This window comes from Nelusetta ayraudi, unplaced genomic scaffold (genome assembly GCF_046127955.1).
Source record: "Nelusetta ayraudi isolate G7.1 ecotype Tasmania unplaced genomic scaffold, CSIRO-AGI_Nayr_v1 ptg000026l, whole genome shotgun sequence".
In the NCBI taxonomy this organism is placed as follows: Eukaryota; Metazoa; Chordata; class Actinopteri; order Tetraodontiformes; family Monacanthidae; genus Nelusetta; species Nelusetta ayraudi.
This window is the reverse complement of record NW_027466076.1, coordinates 8,712,780-8,732,378: the sequence shown is the minus strand read 5'-3', so window position 1 is coordinate 8,732,378 and position 19,599 is coordinate 8,712,780. Positions and strand designations below refer to the sequence as shown.

The window sequence follows — 19,599 nt, the reverse complement described above, 5'->3', positions numbered from 1 at the left end:
AGGATTTTAACCTTACTTACTGTATATTAATGTCTTATTCTACTCGGATTTATTCTATTAACATATTGAGTTTATCTTCTCATATTACAGTGCAATGGATTGTTTTTTTGAGTTCTGGTCAACTCTACTTGTACTTGAATTAGCACTATTAAACAATTCAGTGACAATTTTTCTGGATATGCGTTGCATTTTTTTGTAAGATCATTTGTCATCCAAGTTTTTGTACTGCGACCGAATTAATGATTCAACGGCAGTTGAAGTGTTTGGTAGTTTTTTTGGCCTTTATTTACTCAGTAAATACTCAGAGAAACGCATTGGAAAAATACATCAGCAAAACAGGGGTTTTAGAGTATACAGCAATGTAGAAAGTAGGGATATCGTATATTGACTTGCGTGCGTGTCTGGGGATTCCTGTTTTCAGGAAAATGTGAAATAAATGGTTAAGCCCAATAAAACTCCATGGAAGTTGACAACAGGGTCAGTCAAAGTCACCTCAAGAAACAGAAGGGACGTCATGCTAGTTTATATGCTATGAACAGTTCAAGAGTCTATTGACATTCTGAACAAATGTAGTGCAAATATATTGCTATCTCACTAATACGGGCAACAAGGTTTCAAGTGTGCCTAGATGACAGAATTTACAAGAAACTAACAAGAACTAATGCATGTAAAAGAAAAGTAATGTTAAGTCAAAATTAAGAAGCCTTTTAAGGCTTCTTCGAAAACAAACAGAAACTAAATCATTCAGAGGTTTTGTGCACAAAATAATTACGGATACAAAAATTCAATGACATGAAACATATTTGACTGTCAGAGGGAGGTCAACAAAATTCTACACTGCATGTCGTCTTCACAGCAGCGTGAAGAACAGAGAGTTCGCTGTAACATGCACATGCAGCGCAGCGGCGGCATGAACCTTTAGAGAGGAGATGAGTGAAGATAGTCAAGTGGAGGAGAAGAAGAGCAGACATCTGCTGTGAGCTTCAACGCCACCACCAACCAGTGTGTCAGAAAGCATCAAGGTAGATGAGGCTCGACCTGAAGTCCAGCGGTAGGAGCGTGGACTCTCACCTCACACAGGCGTCTGGATCACCCAAATACACTGTATGGACAATGATTTTGACCATCATTTGACAAAATCCAGTTCAGAAATTCAGAAATGAAAAAAAAGAAAAGCTCCCACATCAACTTCTCAACTGTTTATAACAACCGAAAAAATCTGACAGATTCAGAGAAAAATTTAATATGTTCCGAGAACACCAATGACCATTTTCTGAGCTGACAATTCGTGTGTTAATTTTACTATGAAAAAATGTTAGCGTTGTTAAGTGAGAACTGGTCGCCTTATTTCTGCTGATTGTTAAGGTTGTGCATTGGATGCGACAGTCAATGGAAATAAAGATTTCCACTTGTCAAAGGCCCTTGTGGAACAGTTAAGAGCATCAATATCTGTGATAATATGATTTCAGTTGGATCAAATCATCAAAGTAAGTTCTCTGTTGTCTTTTAATGTGCTAATAACAAGCATTTATATTCACACAATGAGCAGGTCCAAATATAAGGAAGTCATATTGTGCTACCAATCATCTACGGCAGCTCCGACTATTGATCTGTGCCATGTTGCACTTTTAAGAGGTCAAGTGGGACGTAAGAACATTAACACTGTGTGCAGTATGTTATCTTAGCATTAGATGCTAACAAATGGTACATACTGGGCATTTAAAAATCATAGCTAACAGATTGCAAATATGGCTTAATTGGCACTTTCGCCATGATATCTTCAGGTTTGATTGTTTTTAAAAGCACATTTACTGTAACACACCATTTGCTGTGAAATTTGCACCTAATCGCCTCCCGTAGAACGATACATTAGTGTTGTGTTTGCAGGTTTATTCGGCAGCCAGGCAGCAGACCCGGGACCCGGCGTGGGGGTTGGTTTGCAGATGGAAAATCCCAGCAGGTCCGTCAGTCCATAAACACGTTGCTCACACGTTCGTGCAAGGAAAAAAAAAAAAAAAAAAAAAAGATGTAAAACTCGCCAGACGTTTGGTTTTGAAGGACCTCAGAGGCAAAGAGTTGGGTATTTACAACATGCTAGCAGCAACTGGTTACATTTAGAGAAGCTGTGATTGTGGTTGTTTCTACAGTCATAACCGCGCGGTCGTCTGAATGGCATGAGTCGTGCATCTCCTTGTGCACTTCATTACGTTGACTAAACATAAACACCAGAATTCAAGGCACGTTTTCTCCTGAGGTTTCTAAGCACACAAGAAGAGAAAAATAAATACAAAATAAAAGCGGCGGCGTTCCGTAAAACATCCCAAACGATTTTGGAGAATCTGGAGACGTGGCAGCCAATTATTTACACGGCGGACGGGACGGATGGAGTATCAGTCATGGCTGTGTGGACGGGACCGTCCGTGGCGGTTTAACCAGGCGGCACTCTGGGCTCGATCTTCAGCGAGAGCTCGTAGAGGGTGTCTTCATCCATCACAAGCGTCTTATCCAGCAGGAACTGGGTCACCTGGAGGGAAGGGAGTCAGGACGGAGACACTTTTTCATCTTCATTCACCCCTTAAAAAAGGTCTCTTAAACTGAAATTTCATTTTTTGAACAGTTGGAATGGATGGAAGTTCATTTTACTTCTTTGTTTTAAACAAAACTTGACTTTTCAAGAGGTTTGTGTGCAAAAACTTCTCAAAACAAGCCCTTTGTGATGTCACAAAGGCCACTCTGGTCTTTCATCCCCAATTTTATTTTTGAAGAATCCTCTTTTCTGAAGATGTGTTGAGTTTTTTGCAGAAATAATAATTTGATTCTTCCCCACAAGCATCCAGGATTTAAACAAAACAAAATAGGACCTGAAACTGTCAACACGACACCTTTAAAGCAGCTCTAGGTAACTTGCACTCATTACTACTCCCTGCTGGTTGAGAACCACAAATGCTCTTTGCCGGTGTCGTAAAGAGGAAAAATACCAGGGTTTGTTGACACAGTCGGCATACTGAAGAATCGCTTGGAAATATGTCCACCAACAAAGTAAAGTAACATGCGTGACATGTTTGTTTGTTTGTTTTAAATATTGTTATATTCTTCTTTTGAACGTGACGGACAACTACAATTACACAAACAAGGATAGTGCATTGCATAGACAGACGGCAGTGTTTTGCGCTTGGTTCGCATCATTCTCGTGGATGAAAATTGCTTGGAAATGATGTGGTGCGTAATGGTTATAATATTACAACAGGTTATAAACTTGTGTAGCTGTAATGCCTACAACAACTGTTCAGACGACGCAACGTCGCATTGATTGGGTGGAAATGGTGAAGTGACACACTGCAGCGCTACTTTATTGATGTGGGAAAATACATCGTTGGCCAGTGTTCTGAGTTGTTGGCCACTTTTGGCTGTAGAATCGTTCCGCGGATGGTGTTGTTCACGCCAGACTTAAAGCGGCGCGCACCTTCGCGCCGTGCAGCGATCGTTTCGGCGTCTGGTCTATTTTGTGCGCGAGCCACGAGCGAAAAAGCAGAAGGACAATGAACAATTATCGATCGCGGATGGAACGTGATTGAAAACCTCTGCGTCAGTACTTGATATACGCCGCGACTGGCGCGATATTATGACTTTTAGCGCTCAACGTCATCCCGTGCGGCAGGTTAAAAAAAAAAGGTGGTGATGTCGCGGGTGTCCCAATTCCATCGCGAGCCAATCGGAGCCGATTATTACCCGGGTCCCTTGCCTGCTCTCCTGCCACCAAATGCCGATTAGTAGCGGGACTTCACAGCGTTTTTTGGCCCGTGGAGCAGGGGCCATAGTCGCCTAGGTGCAGCGCTCGTATGTGTTCAGGAAAAACACCAATATGAAATGCAACACAGACATTGACAATAACGTCGTAGCAAACGTTCAACACTTTTATTACTTTGTCTTTCATCGAGGTTACTGATTGGGTTCCATTCCGTGATTTTATAATCTAATGTATTTGTAATAGTGGTATGTAAAACCGCCTCTAAATAAACGTGTGTGACGTTGCCGTAAATTGGTTCGTCCGGCGTGTCGGGTCGCGCTTGAAAGTTCCGCGGTGCAGTTACAGCCGGCACAACCCCCCCCCCCTCTCACTGCCGAGGCGGCACCATTGATCCTATTAATCGGTTATGTACCGCTTTACTGAGTTTGGAATCATCATTTTATGGCCGAAAAGTTACCTAGAGCTGCTTTAATGCAACTAAAAGGGTGGAAACGCTGGAGTCAGACGCACCTTGGGCTGGTGCTCTATCCTGTAAGGTGCTTGCTGGAACTGTCGGATCTCCCGGATAATGTGAGAAATCTGAAAATAACAGACGGAGTTCAGTTCGATTCACTCAGTTTTTCGGTCGTCGCAAATGAAGCAGGAGTGGGAAGAAAAAAACAATCTTCACCATTCTCATCTTGGAGAAGTTAACGAGTCCCTCCTCGGTGAAGTTAGGCGTCCCCTCCTCGATGAACGCCAGGTCGGTGAGGTACATGCCCAGGTAGGGAACGCAAGGAGGGTTGCAGCTGCGTTCACAGACACACAGCAACAATTAAAGAACTACAGAAGTGCTTATATGCAACATTTTCTTATCTGTGATGGCCTTAGTCTTTACTTTTTCAGCGTTTCTCTGAGATTCTTGAACCTCCCCTCCGAGGACACAGTCTTCTGCAGCCGGTCCATCAGCGACTTTGTCTATCAAACACACACACACACACACACACACACACACACACACACACACACACACACACACACACACACAATCAGGACGCACTTCTCGCCTCCCATTTGCCACCAACGTTTGATCGACAGACCCCCGACCTGTTTGCAGACTTTTGCCCAGGTCTTCTTCAGCCTGTAGATGGCGCTGCGGTTGAGAGCCGAGGTGATCTCCAGCACGCCGTTGTAGTTGTTGAGGCAGCGGCAGATGTCGGCCACCGCCAGCCACTTCTCGATGGAGCTGGCCCGGGAGCCCACGTCGGTGTGGGTCATGATCTGAGACGCCACCAGGTTACTCATCTGGGTGCCAAGAACGCAAAGCAATAGTTCAAAAAGACACGTCTTGAATGCACTGCACGGAACTCTGTATTTTTTTTAAAGTTAGAATTGCATGTGACACAGGTGTGTTTCAGTGCTCTTGCTCTTGTTTCCTTCCAATGTGGAAGCAGAATCGTCTGTCAACAGAGCGCTAAATGTGCCCTTTACTGCAGATTTATTGAGGTTTGTATGTATATGTGTGTGTATATATATGTGTGTGTGTGTATGTATATATATATATATATATATATATACATGTCCATGTCTAAGACGAAAAGTGATGGTATTTACATCACCAACTTGAAGAAGATTGTATATGTCTAAAATGCTTGGAGGGAGTTTTGTTTGAATTTTTACCACTGTGGCTGGACACTCAGTCACAGCCTGTCGTCTGAGCTCGGCTCTTACGTCATTGAAATGCTGGCTGGTCTTCATGATGTACGGCGTCCTCTCTGATTTGTCCACCTTCATCCAGCCCTGGCCAAGGAACTCCCTGCGGACGCACAGCAAGTGGCGTTGAAACAACCGTCTGACTTCACAACGACAAGTTGGCTAGCCGCTGATCGTGCGATGACTGACAACATGCGCAACGTTGTTATGCAGTTATTTCCACAGTTCTAAATCATACATATACATTGTGTATTCCGTTTGAAAGCCCTTAAAATGTTACGCAGTAGGCCTTTAATAAAAAAAAAAAAAAAGAGGGCCCCGAGCGACGGTACATGGTGCATGCCGAAGTGCAGTGTGTAGAATTCTGTACATATCTCATCAGTGCTGCTAGAATAAACACCACCACCTGAGCGCTAAATATACTGCGCACTCCAGTTTAATTCTGTGGGTTTTTATGTCGCAGGATCCTCAGCCCAACTATTCCAAGGACTTGTGTACGGGCGGCGGACTGAGAGAACAGCACAGTGGATGAATCACTCACTCGTAGGGGATGCTCCGGAACACAATGTGATCCAGGAGGGTGATCTGCTCTGCGAGCTCCATGGCCGACAGAGACTCGAAACACTCTGCTTTCGGACTCTCTGCCTGCAAACACACACACACACACACACACACACACACACACACACACACGTGTACAGTTCACAACGCAGAATGGTTGAACTAGCGTGTAAAAGATCCACAGACAGGGACGTGTTGAGCTACTGGGGTTGGGACTGGGTTCACTATGTGGTGGTGGTGGTGGTGGTGGTGGGGGTCGGGGGGTGGGGGGTGGGGGTGGTCTCGGGTGTTCTATTGACAGCATCGCAGTCTTACCACGATGAAGTGAAGTAGGGGGCAGCTTTTCTGGAGGCAAAATGGTTTTGACAGTGGCTTAAAAACTGGCGACAGAGGCCCTTCTGTTGAAAGCACTGCGATGGCTGCAGGTGTTTGATAACTCACCATCTGCAGAATGTCCTCTATCTTCAGCTGAGCGTCGTCTTGTTCTTCCTGAGAAAGGGCACTGCGGAGGGAAATGCGGCCGCAGCTCAGTAAAAGGAACCGCAAGCAGGGCCGCCCGCCCGCCCGCCCGCAGCGGACTGGCTCTAAATTCTTAATGTGAAAAGTGCCGGATATAAATCTGCTTCCTGACGCGAGTTTCTATTTTTTTGTGCTTGGCTAATACTTCTCCATTTTTTTTTATTTTTTTTTTGCACACCTTAATATGTTTGTGGTGGCTTTCCTCTCCTGGGGCAGCAGGTCGGGGTCTCGCAGCACCTCTTCCAGGAGTACCATCACCCCCATCTTCAGCTCGCCGTTCATGTCAAAGTCCTGGTGGGCGGCAATCGCACACATTGTTGACACGCGAGTCAGTTTTTCAGGGGGGCATGATGGACATTTCATCAAACGCCCCCGCCCCCGATCAGGTCAGACCTGTATCATCATTAATTTTACAATCTTGATAATGAATAATAAAAAACAACATCTCTGTACATAATCCACTCATATCTGCTATAAAAGGGGGAGGACGCCCCCTTCAGGACAATATTTGCAATTTCATTTTTCCCCCCCTGCAGTATAATTATACATCCTGCAGACAAAATAGTTATATACTGGAGCTGTTTAATACAGAGGTAAATTAATATGAAAATAAATAGAGTCAATTATCAGTTAGATAGATTTCATTGATCAGTTTTCAATCATTCTTTCTTTCTTTTTTTTTTTTTTTAAAACATGCTAAATATTTTCCTAAAATTATCTCACAGCATTCTCTGTCTGTGACACAAGGTTTTTTATTAATATCTGAAATCAGATATATTATTAGTTGATTCAGTGAGTTAACCAGTGTTTAAAGAAAACTGGGGTAGCATTATTGTTAACATAATGCCTACATTAAAGGTTTTCAAACTCTAATCTCAGTCTTTACCTTTTGGATTTTGCATTATCGTCTGAAACTTAGATATCGCCTGACGATAAATGTTACTTGTTTTTAAATTCTATGTCAAGATACGACACTCTGGGCAATAGTAAAAGAACGAGACTCAATCAATCAATCAATCAATCAATTATCACCAAAACAAATATATATGATGAGTCGAATTCTAAGCAGCGTGATAAAAGATATTAGTTGCTTTCATAATGCAACGACAGAGGGCCAAGTCTGTTTTTACAGACGGAGCCAAAAAAAACCCCGAAATGTTCACTCTTAAGGCTGGAGCATCCAGGTACAAAAATAGCATCTTATATAATCTTGAATGAAAACCAAAGTCCTCTTAGTGGCCCTGAGGTGGAAACTGACCTTTCTGCACGCTTCCTGGGTGGGGAAAAAAAAGACATGCAGAGCAAAGAGCACCTCCGACAGGGAAAAGACCAAAAGCAGCACAGACATACACACAAAAACAACAGCAGCAGCAGCAGCATCCGGAGCGACAACAAAACTCTTTCAGGTGGCCTGCATGAGTTCTGGTTTGAGCAGGGTTGACTTCGGTCGAAACTTTCTCGGCAGATGCCTGTAAACACATGGCGGCATGCTGGCAATTTAACGTATGGCAAGAGAATGCAATGGAGGGGCCTCACCACCAGGGGGCCCAACTTATGCTCAACCAAATGTACAATCAATACTATATTGTACCTATGTAGTTGCCTTCATATTTAGGTTATTTTTCTAACACACACACACACACACACACACACACAGACTTTTTTTTTTTTTTTTTTTTTTTTTTAAACAGCTTTGTTGTAGGTATTTAAATTCACATTACATTGACACTGATGTGCTCTTTCACCAATGTTTAAGGAAGTCTCTATTTTAGTTATGGTTATATTTACTATGGCTGTAATAAATACTAGCTGTGATATCAGGGTCAAATCATCAAACTGTGGACTCACTGCTTGTCACTCAATGCTTGTTACAAGAAAGTAAAAAGAAAACTTCTGTTCCTTTCTTTTAGTTACTTAAAATAATGAGCATTACATACATGTATACACACACACATATAGATATATATTTATACATACATACTACATACTGTATAGCCCCCCCCACACACACACACACAAAACATGCATACATGTTTGATTTCTGGCTAATCAACGCTTGCAAATGCTAATCGTTGGTTCTTTAATTCCGGACAGCAGTCCACCCACTTCATGTCCTCATATTCCAGAAATCCATTTCCTCTGGCCGACAGTCTGGCTGGCAGACCTGCTGCCGACTCACCTGCGAGTGCTTGGAGACCCAGTGTCGCAGCACGTTGAGAACTCTGTTGGTGGCCGCTCGCCGGATGATGAACTCCTTGTCGCAGGTTTTCTCAGTAGTACTAAAACCTAAGCAGAGAAGAGAACGCCATTTCAGGAAAGCCACTTCACCAGGTGAATCGTATTTCTACAACCCCACTACCCCCACCCCGGTTCGCTCTGCCTACCCTGGGAGCTGCCGTGTCCGGCTGCCGCTGTGGCGATGGCGAACGCCGAGGCCGGAGACATGGTGGTCCGAGAGTTGTCCCCTGCGAGTGCGACGATCCCGGGACAATGAAAAAGCAGCGTTGAAACTTCCAAGGAGGAAAACAACACATCGCGGACATGTGTGGTGAGTGTGTCCGTGGGGCTCGTACCTCCCGTTTGCCTGTAGCGGAGGTGCCTCGGCGTCGAAGGGGAGCGGCAGGGGGACATGTCGCCCGGCTCACTGGTGGACGGTGATTCGGGAATGAACTTGTCCAGAGACACCGACTCCAGCACAGCTGTGAAACAAATGTCGGCGTCGCAATGTTTAGGAACAGAGTTATGCTAAAGGTGGAGAGTATTTCTGTTTAAATGTGTCAGTTTAACGCTGTTCAGGAAAACGTTTTATTAGCCGTTTTATTAGCGTCCATTAGCATCTAGCATTCACACCATCGCGACTACAAATGTTAGCTTCAGTGGCCTTGATCAGTTTCTAGCTGTTTTGTTTCGTTTTCATATTTTAATTGTTTCATCCCAGATTCAAACAAATTATGATTTTAACATATTCTCTTTACGTATCACCAGAAAACAGAAAAATTAGTCTTCGGTTTAGTTTACGGCAAAAACCTACAATTTTTAGCTTCCTTCCAAAACTCCCCGGCATGTACAGAACACGGCTCGGAAGGGAAAATAATTATTGTTTTATTTGTATTCCTATGACTTTGCTTTTTTTTGTTAGAGCAACGATTGTACAGCCCTGACTTGTCAATAACTTGGAGAGCAACATCAGTGCGTTTTGTGACCGCGGAGACAAAGGGCTGATTTCGCATAAGGAGGAGGACGCAATCTTTGAAGTAAATTACTTTTCTCATGTGTGTGAAGTGTATTGACACGTCGGAGACACTTCTTGCTTAAAATACATCTCTAATTTTGTGTGACACAGAAGAACCTTTTGAAAAATGTTCTTTCTTCACTTGTAGAAAAGGTCACCCCTTGGTGCGTTTGCTGAGCACAGAGCAACTTGAACACATCAAACGGACGCTAAAAATGGTCCTTTGAGACACAGGAAGCAGAGCGGGGGGGATAATTCATTGTCATTTCATCAGTGACACCTCTCCGATGACGCAGATGATTTGATTCATCCCCGTCTGGATAGAAGAAGAATGCTAATCGGTGCAGGTGCTGACAAACAAAAGTCTCATCTTAACGAAATGCATTGACGCTGCATTTAAAAGCGACAGCGTTTATACATATTTTCCCCGGGACACAAAAGAAACTAAACTTCTGCTGCCACATCAGGGTTCCGTTTCAACATCTTTTTTTCCTGAGTCCCTTAAAATTTGTCGTCGAGAGATTTTTCCGACCTCACGCCTCCGCCAGCGCTCTTGTGGCGAACAAACATGCTGTCAGTCAGAGACAGATGGTGATCTAAGAGCACGATTATTCCTTTGTTGGGTAACGGTGACCCACTTATCAGCCTCTACTTCACCAAGTGTAGTTTTGGTTCACAAGCCACCGTCAGCAGCTGTGACCAGGGTTGGGAATTGTTTGAATTCGATTCTCACTTCTGATTCTATTAAGAGGCAAGGTCAAAATAGTTTTGCTCATAGCTAACTAGAGGTCTACCTGGCTTCAATAGTTTGAACTGCTTCATGAATTTAAAAAATTTTAAATCTACAAACATTTATGAACTTTACTATAAATTTCTCACACTATATAAATATCAAATCAATGGACTTAAATATAAATGTAATGAATTTTCTTTTTTTTACAGGGGAACTGTGTCACATGTCACTGAGCTCCCACTAATGGGCTAACACTGAACAACCCAGTACAGATTAGCAGCAGTTATTTCAACACCATGACCCTGGAGGTTTATCGCATTGCTTTTGCACCCTCCTTTGCACGACAATTTCTGCCACACTTTTGAACGCCGGCGCTTCTCTTCCAGTCTGCGGATCAGGAAATTTGTCGAAATTGGAATCGAAATTGAAATTTGTTAACATTGAAAAAATGTTAACTATTCAGGGAGAATCGGAACGTTAGTCCTGGTTCCAATCAACGCTCGATGCCCAACCGTACTTGTGACAGATAAAGATAAAAGAAAAGTGTTTTTCAACGTCTGCTCGAACAGCAGGAAAGAGGGGAGAAAGAGGAGCTGCGTTTGCTCGCCTCTCAAGCGCGAATTCCTGCAACGCTGGCGAGAGTGCGTGTTTGAGTCAAAGTCTAAAGGCGCGCGTGCGCCCACACATGTGTCGATGCGCGTGTGGGCCCAGCCGAGTGTGAATCATGAGCTTTATTTTTTATTTTATTTTTTTCTCCATTTGGCGTTCCAGATACGCACCCCTGCGGATGCTGCGCCTGAGCTTCCCGCAGAAGGCGTCGAGGCGCGGCAGCTCCCCGCTGACGTCGTCCCCTGCGGCCGGGCTCAGCTCGGGCGAGCTGGGGCCGCGGCTCAGGTCCAGCGGGGCCTTGGTGCAGGAGGGTGGCGGCGACGAGCAGAACGCCCCCGGCACCGGTGGGAGGCCCGGGGAGCGCGTGGCGGTGGGCGGTGGCGAGGAGAGGCCGCAGGGGGCCCGAGTGGCGCCGGGGGGAGGGGAGGACACGGAGGGGCAGTGGGCCGAGGTGGGCGAGCTGGCCGCCGAGGAGGTGGGCGTGGCCGTCAGGTCCAGGGCGGCCAGCTTGCCGCCGCCGATAGGCGAGCTGAGCGAGAGCTTGCGGCAGTGGACGGGGGAGGAGGTGCGGGAGGTGATGGCGAGCGGTGGCGGCGAGGAGAACTTGCGGCAGAGGCGCGGCGACTTGTTGTTCAGGGGGTCCGTCGCCCACGAGGCGCCCTGGTTGGTGGCGAAGAAGAGCTCCAGGGACCTGGGACAGACCGGAGAAGGGGGAGGGGGGGAGGGGGGGGGAGAGGTGAGCCACCGGACAAGGAAACAACACCCGGGAACTGCCTATCAGTCCGACTTTCCAGTAGTCGAACATTGAGCATTGGTCCGACCTCCCACTGGGGTTACAGCTAGGGTTATGGTGAGGGTTAGGGGAGGTTGCCAATGTGCAATTTGTCGGACTAATGGGAGGTTGGACCAATGCCATGCTCCCACGCCATGCTCCCACGGCTGATATAAAGGCTGATTCACACTGAAAGTGTCTGCGGCGCGTCAGCACTTGTAAACCCTGTTGTACCATCTCACACCAAGTACGTTTCCAAGCGGTGGCGTCCAGCGCAGCGGCCCGATCGGTTCACGCCAGGATTTCAAGATCGCGCGACAACCCAGGTAGTTTTGCGTGTATTCAAAGAAAACAACACTGAAACAAATCTATTTTGCCCGTCCAAACTGTGTCTCAAGTATCGCTGTCAATCTTGGCGAGTATCCTATTACTAAGTAATCCACTACTGTAATTAAACTACTTTTGTACTAATGGAGTAATGTTCCGGGATTACTGTGGGCTGTGCAAAAGGCACCAGTGCTGTACATGAGTTTGTGTTCAGAGAGCAAACATTCATTCATATTAAGAGGACAGAGGCAATAATTGGAATTGCAAAATTTGCACTTGAATAAAGTTCATTCCAAAGCACTGAGCAACTGTTACTTTATCTTTTTTTAACTAAAGAAATTAGTAATTAGTAATTGATTACTTAATAAATAAAGACGGTAAAGAAGTAATTCGATTACTTTTTAAAGCGCGTTTCAGAAGCGTCCCAGAAGCGTGAAACCGCGCCTGGTGTGAACACGGACACTGACATTAATAGCAAATCGCAGACGCTTTGGATGTGAATTGGGGGTAAGTCTCCCCAGTCCAGCTGCTGGAGCTGCTGCTGGAGCTACTGCTGGTATTTACTTGGACTGGTCCAGAGCGAGCTGCGTGATCTTCAGGCTGTAGTCGGGACAGAGGGACATGATGGAGAGGCGGTCGCATGAGTGCTGCTCGATCCTGGTTCAGCGGCGTGAGGGTTATGGTGGTGGTGGTGGGGGGTGACCGGCAAGGATGAGTGAGAGAGAGACAGACAGAGTGGAGGCAAGCGAGATGAGATGAAATGAGATGAGATGTTGGTGATGTCATGGATGGATGTCGAAAACGCGTGCTGATGTTCCGCAATTATTCCAAATATGACAACAGTCCTCACTCTGTCAAGGTTCTCAGTCATCCAGGTCATCTTAATGGACTGGACTGGTTTTGCTGAATAACTATTCAGAATGCTGAATAGCAAAACCTGTCCAGTTGTATCAACTGAACCATTCTACAAAGATTAGGCCTGTTTTTACAGTTTGAGAACTTTCGGATGAGAACTTTCTCTGAGCTACGGGAGTTTTATTGGTCAGAAAATGAGTTTTCAAAGCCAGTCTGGTGGCCAACTGCGCTGCTGGCAATTGCATTCCCAGTGGCAGAGGAGCTGGAACATACTCATCCTGGGAAGGGTAAGTTCTTTACACCAAGACAACCAAGACGTTTGAATGTTTTATACTCGATTCAGAATCTGAAATGTCTGCATGGCTATGCAAAAGTTGGACTACAACAGAAACCAGTGTCCACAGCAGGAGCAACAATAAGAGGAAAAGCAGGAACATTGCAATGAGGAAATTGACCTTTTTGGAACTCAAGGTTCACAAAAAACCTGGAATATTTGTGTGGACAACGACTGAGAAGCACCACAGCAAAGGTACCTGACAGGTATAGAGGTGAAGGGCTTCTTGTAGATGTCGGCCAGCTTGTCGATGACGACGGCGGCCGTGGTGAAGATCCTGTACGTGTGCAGGAAGGTGTTGAGGAAGTCAATGGAGAGGAAGCGCAGGTCCGTCAGGCGCTCCAGCAGCCGCTCCACGCTGGCGTAGCGGATCTGCGGCACCTTGCAGGAGTTGAGCGTCTTGCTGAAGCAGATGTCCACGTCGTCCTTGTGCAGTCGAGCGTCGGATCTTCGGAAAGGAAGTACGGAAGGAAAAAGAAAACATTGCAGGTTTATTTTTCTGTAAAGGATAAGTATGGTTGGATTTTTTTTTCCCTGTCTCAAAAGATAATCATAGTCCGGGGGGGAAAAAAACACAACATTCATTAGGGACTATTTTTAGGAGCAGATTAATCCAGATTTTGTTGTCAGAGGTTGTCAAACGCGGATTGTGCAGGTGAGATTAGGTCAGAGACACAAAGAACTGTGCAAAAAAAAAAAAAAAGAGCTTCAAAGACTAAAAATAATGCACAATATTTGTCTTGACATCAAATTACTGCCCGTTTTGGACAAAAATCAAATAAAAAATTCCCTTTAAAAATACATTTTTTTAAAGGTCACAATCATCCATTATTTACCCTCCAGGAAGTACGGTTGCAATTAAGCCCAGGAGACATTTTAATAATTAATTTGTATAAATAATTGTTGTTTTGGCCTTTTTTTTTTTTGCAACGTTTCTGCTATACATAATGTCTATTTGACATATGGACCGACATAAACAACATTACATCATCATTCTTTTCTTGGCGCCGTGCTTACTTGATCATGTGCGGCACAGAGACTTTGGAGTTCTCCTCAAACACGCTGGTCATCAAGCCGTTACAACGGATATTGTCGATGCACTGAAACGGAGAGCAGAAGAAAATTTATCCGGTGTGGATGCGACCAACTCCCAGTCCCGGCGGCCTTCGAACCATCAGCCCCACCTGGCTGATGTCGCTGGTCCACGCCGCTTTTTCCTGGCGGGACGGAGCCAAGAGGACGACGGAGAACGGCGGACCGTCGGGAGGCTCCACCACAATCTTGAACTCCAGGTGGTTGAAGCCCTGGCCGGCGGCGTTGTCTGAGGGCAAAGGGAGAAGACGCATGGTTTGTTGCCGAGGCGGCGGCGCCACAGTTTTGAAAAACAGCTGCGCGGACTCAGTGGGAGAGTGTACGGCTGCTCACAGTCCTCGTCGCTGGCGTCCAGCTCCTCAATGAGAGTGCATTCGATCAGGGAGAGCGTTCCTCCTTGCTGTTGGGAAGGTGGTCAGATAGGAAAAATGAACGTGGGATGTTTCACTAATTCACAACTAGCAAAGTTGGAACCACTTAATATGACTTTCAACTGTATCTGAGCGGCTAGACTTTTAACTTTTATATTTTTTTCACTTTACTATGAAGTCCATAGTTTAAATGTCGAACAGCAAAATGAGGACCAAACATCATGTTTTCTGCAAATCAAAGAATCTTTTCTGGATGACTAATCATCTTTTAGCCTAGGATGACAAGAAGCGATCTAAAATTTTGGGTATAAAAAACAAGCAATTTCTAAATCAGTCCTGAGAAACAGAAGAAATGTAAAAAAAATTTGGTGATTTGGAAATTGCCTGTGATAGGGAATTGTTCAAGATATCACTAAAATAAATCCACCAATAAAATTAAAAAGTATGTTAATGAGCAAATTAAAAGGGCCAAAATGAGACAAAAATGTATATAGTTGATATTTTGTGTTTGCATGTGTTTGTGTTTGGGGTAATTTAGCTGTTTTATGTAAACATTTGCTTATTATTTGACTTCTGTTTTGACTTCTTTCCCCTGAGGGCACGTTTGTTGCGTTGATGCAAGCTGATGAGAGATAAGTAGAGGAGTGTCTCAGCATCTGACAAAGGGAGAGGAGTAAAGAAGAAGAAGAAGCAGCAGAAGAAGAAGAAGCTCTCATTGTTTAATAAACTTCTCTAAACCACTGGGCCGTGCACTGTTTGCCCGAGGGGGCCGTGTGCTGCGGACCTTGAGCAAGTGGAGCTTCCCTCCAGATGTTCGGGTGCAGATGAGGAAGTGTTTGGTAAACAGGAAACACTGTCGCTCGCCCTCTTTCCTCAGCGTCAGGGAGCCCAGGCGGACCTTGCTGAGCACGCCGCGCTCGCTGCTGGACGGCAGCTGGATGAGGGAACCTGGCCGCCGGCGAGGGAGAGAGGGGGTCAAAAAGAAGAAGCGGGAAGCAGGGAAGACGAAAGGAAAGAAAAAAGAACAGACGCCTGGGTCACCTTGTCTGACGAAGGTCTGACTGGTGTCCAGCAGGATGTCACAGCCCTCCACGATCATCCTCTCGATGGCCAGGTTCTTGCGGATGTTCTCCGTGTCGCTCACCTCGTCGTGCATCATCCTGGCAAAGACCACCCGCCGTCACACACACACACACGCATACAAACACACAAACACGGCCAGTGGAATGTGCCCAAACCCACTTTGACAGCTCCTCCAGCTTGGATTTGGCAAACTCCAGGCTCTTGCGCTCCACGTGCTCATGTGGCGTGTGCGCCAGCAGCTCGTGGAGGGTGATGATGTACCGCGGAATCTGACGTGGCCAAGACAAAAAAAGATTATTGAAAGCCAACAATATAACAAGTCATGGCAGCCCGGTCCGAGTCCTCGCCCACACCCATACCTGGAACATGGGGTAGGTGAGGAAGGTCTCCAGCATGCGGCCCTCACAAGCGGCGTTGGACTCATACTGCTTGAGCAGCTTGTCGAAGTCCCGGTTCTGCTTGCAGTTGGCCAGCACCTGCAGACTGTACTGGTGGTTCCGTACGAACTCCTGGTAAATGTTCAGCATAGGCAGCAGGATGTCAAACAGGTCCGCTGAGCGTGGAAACAGGAAGTAAAAACGACAGCGCGTTAACTGGTCAGGCAGCGATAAGCAACGAAACAATACTTTATGATATGAGACGAAGCATCGCCATACATCGCGATTCCATACGCTTAATATTGTCAACTTTTTGGAGATGGGTTAGACTCTTCTGCCGAAACATTGAGAAACTAATTCGGTAGAAAAGTCAATACATTGAAACAAGCAGTGCAGGCTTGCCCCACTCTTATCTACAGAATTTAAACAGAACAGTATCAAATGCAATTTTCATGTCATTATTATATTCTATACAAAAAGTACAACATGAGGCTTTAAGAAAGAATTTAATGCCCATGTGATGATGATGGTGAGTGCAGGACTTTTTCAGAATAAAAGCCAAGCGACACAACTGCACTCAACTTTTTGGTGCCACATTCTAACCGTCCTGTGACTTCAGTTCTCCTTCTCCATTTCTCTGATCTCCATTTACCCTGACTGCCCTTGCTCCCCTGCACACCTGTATCACCCCTCACCCCCCCATCCCATCTGCTCTACCTTCTTACTTGGCGCAGACTGGCCAGTTGCTCGGACCGGGTGGCGCATCAATTGACTTTGAATGTTGATTTAAGAATAACTGAATATTCAATCAACTTGTCCGGAATGTATTCCGCCTTTAGTCCTGAGACCGCTGGGACGGGCTCCAGCACTGCTGCCACCCTGGATGCAGTGCAATGCATGAATGGATGGATAAATATTCAAGGACTATGAAGGACTCTGATTTCATTATATTCATTGGGGCTCCTCATTCTTGTTTTCTTTTCTGAACTTTTTATTTGTGTCTCATCCAGACCAGATCTGCTCAAACTTGCCCAAAAGGCCACAGTGCACCAAGAGACACGACCGTCCTTCTGATATGGTTTGAATCCTACCTCTCAGATGGGTTTGAACTGTTGAACATGTCTTGCTGGGAGGCTGCAAATCCAAACCACTCATTGCCACCTGTGGCGTCCCCCATGGATCAATCTTTGCCCCTATCCTCTTCACTGTCTACATGCTTCCCCTCTGTCATGTCATCAGCAAACATCGGCTTTCCTTTCATTGTTATGCTGATGACACACAACTCTACATTAAAACCACCCCAGACTCACTCACAGCCCTGTCATCCTTCATCACCTGCCTCGAAGAAACAAAGGCATGGATGAACAGCAACTTCCTCCAGCTAAACTGCAATAAAACAGAGGTTCTCCTCATTGAAGCTCCCCATCAGGTTCACTACTCACCTGTAACCCATCTCACCTTGGATGGCCAGCTCATTCCCATTTCATCCTCAGCAATGAACCTAGGAGTCCGGTTTGACCCTCAACTAACCTTCACCGACCATATAAAACATCTCCGCAATACTGCAAGACTCTGTCCCACATTACCTCTCCCAGCAGCAGAAAAGCTAGTCCATGCCTTTGTTTCCTCGACACTGGACTACTGTAACGGGCTCTTCATCGGGATGCCTGGCAAGAACATCCAGAAGCTGCAATATACTCAAAACAGTGCTGCCTGGGATCACCTCCAAAATTCTCCTGCTCACTCACAAATGCATTCATGGACATACACCTAATTAGCTGCAAGGACTTATCACTCTGAAACCCACCACCCGTGCCCTGAGATCCACAAACACTCTGCTCCTCCAAATCCCCAACACCAGACTGTCCACCATGGGTGACCGAGTTTGTTGCGCAGCTGCTCCACGCCTCTGGAACTGCCTCCATCTCCAGCTAACGGCCACACAAAACCTCAACTCTTTTAAAACGAGACTGAAAACCCCATTTATTCCAAAAGGACTTTTTCCCCCGTGTAGCACTTTGAGATCTTCTCCTTGCTTTCACTCACCGAGGACTAGTGTGGGCCAGTTGGCGATCCGAGCGTTGAGGCCTTGATGGAAGATCTCATGGAGAAACATGATGGTTTCACTGGAATATCAAGACAACTGCTGTCAGACCTTTCTGGGTGTTTTCTTTAATAATTCAAGATTAATGTGCTTGTTTGTTTGCTGACTCAGTTGAGTGCGACCTGTTGAGGAATATGCTGCTGACATCGTCGTGGCTGATGGGCGGTTTCTTGGAGCTGGCGGCCATGCGGAGCGGCCTGAGGAAGCAGTTGACCAGGATGGAGAGCTGGTGGACGTACTCCGTCTCGGCCTCCACCATGTTGAAGACGATCTGGTTCCTCTTCCTCATGCTCTCGGCGTGCGGCGAGCTGATGTAGTCCTGGACGATGATCTTCCACTTCCTCCGGCACAGCCAGCCGCGCATGAAGCTCTGCACCTGCGCGGCCACCAACGCACAAAGGCATCACTCACTAGGTCAACTTCTTCTCCTGCTCCGTTGAGCTCCGGCCGGCCCGGCCGTTTACCTTTTTGATCTTCTTTATATCCGGGTCCTCCTCCTCCTGGTTGCTGTGGAACGGCTGCAGCCTCTCCTTGGCTTTGTTCAACACGACAATCTGGCACAACAAGCAGAGTCCATGTGAGTGCACCGGCGCAGAGGTTCACATATTCATGAGAGCTTCAGAGGTTGAAAACAACACACATATCACTGCATGATAAGCCATCGAGTCTCGGGAGTTTTGCTCTGCACGAGTTGGACGCACATGCGCGCGCGCACACTCGCACACACACACGCACAATTTGTGTACGATCTCGCCCTCCATGTGCTCCATCTGAGCGCCCGTCTGCGACTGGGGCGGGCTGGGGGTTGGGGGGTCTTATGTATGCATGCGCAGGCAGATGTGGGTGCGCTCATGCATACCTCTGCCTTGAGCCTCTCGATCTCAGTGTCCTGGTCCTCCAGCTGCGTGCGAAGCTGATTGGCCGCCACCTTCTCAGTCTCCATGATTTGGACCAGGTGGATGTACTTCTGCATCAGGATCTCACGCTCGATGATGATGTCAGAGTAGCTAGACGGCGGGTGGGGAGTAACGAAGATGTTGTTGAGATTAATTTAGTAAAACAGTTTGAATTATTATATTTTGCAATCACAGACAGCTAAATTCAACTTAAATTATTAAGGATTGAATTTTTTGAGAAAGCTTTTGTTTGTTAAAAGAACATTCACAAATATATCCTCAGTTAATTCGACT

The 19,599-nt window shown here is 46.0% G+C and overlaps 1 protein-coding gene across 7 annotated transcripts in view; it reads right to left on the bottom strand.

Annotated features, from left to right (window-relative positions):
- Nucleotides 1-260: 260 nt before the first annotated feature.
- The window catches only part of LOC142890507 (ras-specific guanine nucleotide-releasing factor 2-like), a 28,825-nt gene continuing 9,486 nt past the window's right edge, over nt 261-19,599 (bottom strand). The window contains exons 3-29 of one of the 7 annotated variants that reach the window (XM_076029596.1): nt 19,269-19,416; nt 18,874-18,963; nt 18,517-18,785; nt 18,352-18,431; nt 16,288-16,481; nt 16,088-16,197; nt 15,887-16,005; nt 15,630-15,793; nt 14,808-14,874; nt 14,567-14,703; nt 14,400-14,482; nt 13,582-13,830; nt 12,758-12,850; nt 11,265-11,785; nt 9,094-9,219; nt 8,905-8,985; nt 8,700-8,806; nt 6,699-6,811; nt 6,443-6,503; nt 6,317-6,346; nt 5,982-6,085; nt 5,459-5,543; nt 4,835-5,032; nt 4,626-4,705; nt 4,419-4,536; nt 4,259-4,327; nt 261-2,524 (exon numbers count right to left, since the gene is read on the bottom strand). In XM_076029596.1, coding sequence (XP_075885711.1) covers nt 2,429-2,524; nt 4,259-4,327; nt 4,419-4,536; nt 4,626-4,705; nt 4,835-5,032; nt 5,459-5,543; nt 5,982-6,085; nt 6,317-6,346; nt 6,443-6,503; nt 6,699-6,811; nt 8,700-8,806; nt 8,905-8,985; nt 9,094-9,219; nt 11,265-11,785; nt 12,758-12,850; nt 13,582-13,830; nt 14,400-14,482; nt 14,567-14,703; nt 14,808-14,874; nt 15,630-15,793; nt 15,887-16,005; nt 16,088-16,197; nt 16,288-16,481; nt 18,352-18,431; nt 18,517-18,785; nt 18,874-18,963; nt 19,269-19,416 — 3,592 coding nt within the window. In that variant the 3' untranslated portion in view covers nt 261-2,428. The remainder of the gene's footprint in view (nt 2,525-4,258; nt 4,328-4,418; nt 4,537-4,625; nt 4,706-4,834; nt 5,033-5,458; nt 5,544-5,981; nt 6,086-6,316; nt 6,347-6,442; nt 6,504-6,698; nt 6,812-8,699; nt 8,807-8,904; nt 8,986-9,093; nt 9,220-11,264; nt 11,786-12,757; nt 12,851-13,581; nt 13,831-14,399; nt 14,483-14,566; nt 14,704-14,807; nt 14,875-15,629; nt 15,794-15,886; nt 16,006-16,087; nt 16,198-16,287; nt 16,482-18,351; nt 18,432-18,516; nt 18,786-18,873; nt 18,964-19,268; nt 19,417-19,599) is intronic. The other 6 variants (XM_076029597.1, XM_076029598.1, XM_076029599.1 and 3 more) reach the window with 6 other exon arrangements.